This window comes from Lipotes vexillifer, unplaced genomic scaffold (genome assembly GCF_000442215.2).
Source record: "Lipotes vexillifer unplaced genomic scaffold, Lipotes_vexillifer_v1.1 scaffold1145, whole genome shotgun sequence".
Lineage (NCBI taxonomy): Eukaryota > Metazoa > Chordata > Mammalia > Artiodactyla > Lipotidae > Lipotes > Lipotes vexillifer.
Genome location: NW_006778097.1, coordinates 368,415 through 374,422, shown reverse-complemented (window position 1 = coordinate 374,422; position 6,008 = coordinate 368,415). Strand labels below are relative to the sequence as shown.

The window sequence follows — 6,008 nt, the reverse complement described above, 5'->3', positions numbered from 1 at the left end:
AGAGAGAGAGAGCGCCAGCGGACGCGACGGGAGAGGCAGGAAGCCGATAAGGAGAGATAATGAGGGAGAGACGGGGACACGGGGCACAGAGAGGGGGGACGCAGCCTCTGCACGCGGGAGACCAAGTCCCAGAGAAGGAGAGACAGACGGGCAGGCAGTCCCCGTGGTAGGACAGAGCCAGGCTTGGGTACCGCGTGCTCCAGTGCTTACATGCGGTTCCTGGGAGGTTGTGAAACGGGTAGTCCTCGCAGATGCCTGCTCCTCTGTTCTCTGCCCCCAGTACTAGCCCCTGGGAACCAACAGGGGAAAGATCCCAGCCTCAAGGAGACAAAGCACAGCCAGGGTGGGAGGGCCACAGTCCGCCTGGGCAAGCCACCGGGCCCCTTCCTGGACAGAGCATCTCACCAGTGCTTTCACTTTCAGCGGTGAGCCCCAGAACTGGGGGGAACGGCACTGGTGATCAGCACTCACCGGGACCCCCCAGAAGAGACGGGGCGGAGGAGGGAGACATGAGGTGGGACCCTTGTCCTCCCCTCCACACCTGCACCGCACTCCAACCAAGTGACAGTAAAGGTGGGGCAGCCTCATAGCCTTTGTGCCACCTGGTGGCGATAAGGAAGAAAGACAAGAGCAAGTGACCGTGATGAGAAGGGGAGAGACCTCGCAGAGCAACAATTGCCACTACCTCGTCGGTGAGTCTGGGTCCCAGTCTGTGTTTGGCCAACAAGCGAACCCACCCCAGGTCTGCCTAAGAGGAACCATCCCCCATCTCACCATTCTGCCCCGGTGCCCTCCAGCCTGCCTCTGCCACTTCGGCCCCACAGTCTTCCACTTCTTCTCTGAGCAAGATTTCCCCCTCCTCCAGCCTGCTGGGCTGGGCATGAGTCACTTCCCAGGCAGCAAACTCTGGAAAAGGCTGTGCAGAGCCCTCAATCACAAATGACAGGCTCAGGCTGCAGTGCTCTGCTTTCCATGCCCCAACCAGCCAGGCCTTCCCAGGTGAGTAGCAAGGAGACCCCTGGGTCTGGGGGTGGCCAGGAGCAAGGGCAGAGGAATCCTGGGTAGAGATGAAGAAGGGGAGGAGGTCCATCTAGGTGTCTGTGGAGTTCACAGATCATCTGAGCTAAACGGAGCGGCAGAGACCCTCAGTCCAACCCCTTGGTCTATGGATGGGGAAATCCAGGCCCAAGAAAGGTGAAGGATGTGCCCCAGGTCACACAGTGAGCCAGCAGCAGGGCCAGGATGGAGAACAGGTGTCTTGACTCCCAGCACTGTGCTCCCTGAACGCCATTCCCCACCCACCCTCCCTTGTTTACCTTCCTTTCCTTCTCGCTTCCCCTCCTCTGTGTCCCAGCGCTCCTTCACTCCCACTCACTCCCAAATTCCAGCCACCACAGCATGGGAGGCAGGACAGCTGGGTCTCCCACTCCATGCCTGTCTTTACTTCCGGCTCTCAGAACAAGCCCACGGGCCCTCCGGGGCCACAGTATTCCTCTCTGAGCCCCGGGACCCACTGTGGGGGGAACAGGCTGAGATTCACTGGGGAGAGAGCAGTGGGATAAACCCTGTTACAGGCTGAGATTCACTGGGGAGAGAGCAGTGGGATTAAAACCCTGCTCCCTACACACCCCCAGCATTCTGGCCCAGGCCCGACTCTGGGGTCTCGACTTGCTTCTGCCTCCTTTTCCTCAGAAAACACACATTTTCCATGCAGCTGGGGCCCAGGAAAAGATGAATGTGTGTCCCAGGGATGATGACTGCTCTGGCAAGGCCCCTTGTGGGGAGGGAGTGACAGCCCCTCGGCCCAGCGTCCACATGGCTTACACACATGCGCACTAGCAGGGCTGCTCACAGACAGTCAGCGTTGAGAGCATGAGTCCTGCAGGCACAGGGACCTGAGTTCCAATTCTAGCTTCACCACTTAGAACTTTGTGACATTGGAAAAAACACTTACCCTCTCTAAGCCCCCCTCTCTTGGTATAAAATGGAGTCAATAACCTCCCAGGGTTATTATGGGGACTGAATAATACAAGGATGTCAGGCACAGGACACAGGGCCTGGCACCCAGGAATGGCTCCATAGGTGGGGACCACACCACCATCCTCCCGCCCTGCCTTACAAGAAAGAGCTGGGTCTTCTCCTACCAGTGAACTCGCTGTGTGACCCTAGAGACGTCACATTGTTTCTCTTGGCTGTGATTCTTCCCTTGTATAAGGAGAAACCTGGGCAGCTGAAGCCAGAAGCTCGTTCTTGGCCTCTAGACCCACAAGGAATCACGTCATTTTCAAATACTCATGGCAGAAGAAGGGGCTGTCTTCAAGATGACCAGTGACCTGAAGGGTGAGTGTGTCCTGAGAGTTTCTGGGGCCGAAATGGGGGAGAGGTGAGGGGTCTTGAGACCCTTTCCTTCAGAACCCTCACCATCTGAGGTCTGATGTCCACCATCCTCCCCACAGCTGTCATCTCTGCCATCCTCCAAGGCTATGGGGGTGGGCGGCAGCCGGTGACAGACACCAGTGCGGAACTGCACAGACTCTGTGGCTGCCTGGAGCAACTGCTGCAGGTAGGGCCCTCCCCTCCCCCCCATCTCTCCAGGTCCCAATAACCAGTAACTGAGTGGGCTTTCCCAGATCCTGAGGGAAGAGCCACTGCCTCTCTTCGTTACCACGCACTATCTCATCTCTGTCAATCGGCAAACCCTTCCTGACATCTAACCTCACCCTTGGAGGCTGTCACTGTAGCCTGGGAAGTGAGGTGGAACAAGGCTGGGGCAGGGCTGGGTGGGGCTGGAGGCAGTCACCCTGCTCTAAAGACAAAAGTTTCAGAGGCACAGGTGTCCTCGGGCTGGCCTTCCTCGCTTCTGGTTAGAGCCCCAGTCATCATTATCACTAGCTTTTATTGAGCACATATTATGTGCCCAGCTAAGCCCTTTACGCGCCCATCTTGTTTAATTTTCCTTCTAACCCACTGAGGTTCTTGATGACCAGCCCATCCCCCCCCCCACACACACACACATACTCTTCCTACTTCTCTGACAATGTGCATGTACATGTGTGGCGTGAGTGTGCATGTGTGTGAGGTTTGTGTGTGTGTGGTATATGTTGTGTGCCTGTGTGGTCTCCTGCCAGTCTGCCCCTCATGTGCTGCACTCCAGTCACACCGGCCTCCTTGATCTTCCTAAAGCACAGCAGAAAAGCACCTACCTCAGGGCCTTTGCACTTGCTATTCCCTCTGCCTGGAATGCTCTTCACCCAGAAATTTGGATGGAACCCTTTCTTGTCTCCTTCAGATCTGGACTTGAAGAGAGCCTCCTCAGTGAGGCTTTCTCTAGACACCTTAATCTACATTTTTTAACACACACACCACACATACACACCACACACTCACACACCCCACACACATCTCACACATGCATGCACACACCATGCGCTTTCCACTCCCTTTCCCCGCTTTATTTTTCTCCTTATCAGTCAGCACAATCTAACATACTATATGTTTTGCTTATTCCGTTTGTTCATCGCTGTATCCCCAGGGCTTAAAACAGGGCCCAGCACATAGTAAGTGCTCAATAAGTATTTCTGAAATGAATGAATGAATGAATGAGAACACTGAAAGCTCAAAGAGGTCAAGCAGCTTGCTCCTGGTCACACAGCCAGTAGGGGCAGACCAGGACCTGAAGTGGGCCGGTCTGCACGAGCCCTTTCCGCTATACTGCTCAGCGTGCTGGAACACAGAGTGTTCTGGGAGGGAACATTTCCACACTTTCCTTTCCCTCATCTTGCTCCCAGTTTGACCAGAAAGAGCAGAAGAGCTTCCTGAGGCCTCGGAAGGATTACTGGGACTTCCTCTGCACAGCCCTGTGGCAGCAGCGGGGGGACACGGAGCCAGTCCACTTTGTCCACTCACAGGACAAGGTATCCAGGGCCAGGTGGCAGGGGGGCTGGCCTCAGTGTGATGGGGTCCTGCCCCCAGGTCCTTGACGAGGATGGATCGGTGGCCAGAGGGGACACCGGCCTGCCCGAGGCTCCTTTCTCACCCATCCCAACTCCACTGACCATAGCCCCCCTCACCTGGTCCTCACCTGTCGTTAGCCCTGCCCTCACACCCCTCCGGTCACCCCCTTTCCTCCCACAGCCTCAAGTCCCAGGACACCCTTTCTCACCACTCATTCTAGCCTTTCTCCCTCTGTGCTGGCTGCGTTCCCTCTGTCCTAATACCACCATCCCCCCACTTGTCCCCTGTGTGCTGTGCAGTTGAAGACCCCGCTGGGAAAAGGCCGAGCCTTCATCCGCTTCTGTCTCGCCCAGGGACAGCTGGCAGAGTCCCTGCAGCTCTGCCTCCTGAACCCAGAGCTAACCAGGTGGGGCTACTGATACCATCCGAGCCCGTGGCCCTCCTTCAGGAAGATTCCTCTTTACCCCTAGAAGGGTGGTTTGATATCAAAGATGACTAAAATAGGGCTTCCCTAGTGGCGCCGTGGTTGAGAGTCTGCCTGCCGATGCAGGGGACACGGGTTCGTGCCCAGGTCCGGGAGGATCCCACATGCCGCGGAGCGGCTGGGCCCGTGAGCCATGGCCGCTGAGCCTGCGCGTCTGGAGCCTGTGCTCCGCAACGGGAGAGGCCACGACAGTGAGAGGCCCACGTACCACAAAAAAAAAAAAAAAGACTAACATAAGGGTCATAAAGGGAAAGCCAAGGAAGAAAGGGCAAAGGGGAGGTTAGAACCCCAGTCCTGGTAGCATCATGATGCTTGGCCTCCTGGTCCCAAGGACCACCCTGTCTGGGGAACCATCCCACTATGGTGTGCAGTGGAGGTAGATTCTCTGAGGTCGGGGGTGGCAATAGCACCAGAGCCAAAGGCCAAGGGTGCTGCTCCCTGTTAACACAGGGAGTGGTATGGCCCCCGGAGCCCTCTGGTGTGCCCTGAACTCCAGGAAGACATCCTGGACTCCCTCTATGCTCTCAACGAGGTGACCTTCGACTTGGACCTGCAACGGCCAGACTTGGATGGAGCCTGGCCCATGTTCTCAGAGTGAGTGGGGGCAGCGTGGAGGGAAGCTTCTTTTCAATGCCTGCTCCCATTACTACCACCCACCCAAACTAACCCCAAGCCCTCAACCCCCAGCCCCATCTTTTCCTCCCTCTCTTCTTACTCCCTGACTCCCGATTCTCCACCTCCCTAGCTTTCTGTTTTCCCAGTGTCATCTTAGGATGTCCTATGATGCTGCACAGAAAACACACTCATTAAAGAGTTGTTGGATGGTTGGGGTAGACGGTTAGAAGGATGAATGGATGTTGGGATGTTGGAATGGAATGGAAGGATGGATGGAGGGTGGGATGCATGGGTGGATGGAGAGAAGGATGCATGCATGAGGGTGGAAGGGCAGGAAAGTGGGATGGGTGGTGGGATGAATGGGTGGTTGGAAAGATGGGGTATCCTGCATCTGAGGACCAAGACCACTGCTGGAGAGAGGTCCAGGGTCCCCCCGCTTCTTTCACTTTCAGGTCCCGCTGCTCCAATTCCAACTGGACCCTGGGAAGAAGACCCAGAAAGATCAAAGATTCCCCTAAGGAGGTGCCTCTTCCCAACTTTCAGCCTAGTTGCCTCTTCTCTATCTCTGTTGGGACCCCCAGGTTGAGAAGTAACTGAACCCTGACCCAGCTGGACAGAGAGGGAGAGGCCAACATGTGGACCTGGGGCTAGGGAGCCACAGAAGCCAAGGCTCATATTCGTAAGGTGGTGAGGATATCAGGGAGAGAAGGGAACCGCTGGCAGCACCTGCAGGCGCCACTGGGGCCCCTGGGAGGAGGGAAAGCTGGGGAGGGCGACCAGAAGCTTCCAGGAAACAGCCCAGGGAGACAATCTCTGCTGGACAATTTGCAAACATCCCAGTTCAATTCAGGGAGCGATTGAAGAACCAGATTGCCTGGTTGATATCCCAGCTCCATGCCTTACTAACCAGGGTCCTTGGGCGCATAACTTGTCCTGCCTCACGGGGGGGGGGGGG

The 6,008-nt window shown here is 56.4% G+C and overlaps 1 protein-coding gene across 1 annotated transcript in view; it reads left to right on the top strand.

Annotated features, from left to right (window-relative positions):
• The first annotated feature begins 2,294 nt into the window (after nucleotides 1-2,294).
• Nucleotides 2,295-6,008, top strand: part of RUFY4 (RUN and FYVE domain containing 4) — an 18,560-nt gene continuing 14,846 nt past the window's right edge. The window contains exons 1-6 of the mRNA XM_007451427.1: nucleotides 2,295-2,340; nucleotides 2,457-2,563; nucleotides 3,789-3,914; nucleotides 4,254-4,360; nucleotides 4,889-5,032; nucleotides 5,506-5,575. Of these exons, the coding sequence (XP_007451489.1) occupies nucleotides 2,295-2,340; nucleotides 2,457-2,563; nucleotides 3,789-3,914; nucleotides 4,254-4,360; nucleotides 4,889-5,032; nucleotides 5,506-5,575 (600 nt within the window). The remainder of the gene's footprint in view (nucleotides 2,341-2,456; nucleotides 2,564-3,788; nucleotides 3,915-4,253; nucleotides 4,361-4,888; nucleotides 5,033-5,505; nucleotides 5,576-6,008) is intronic.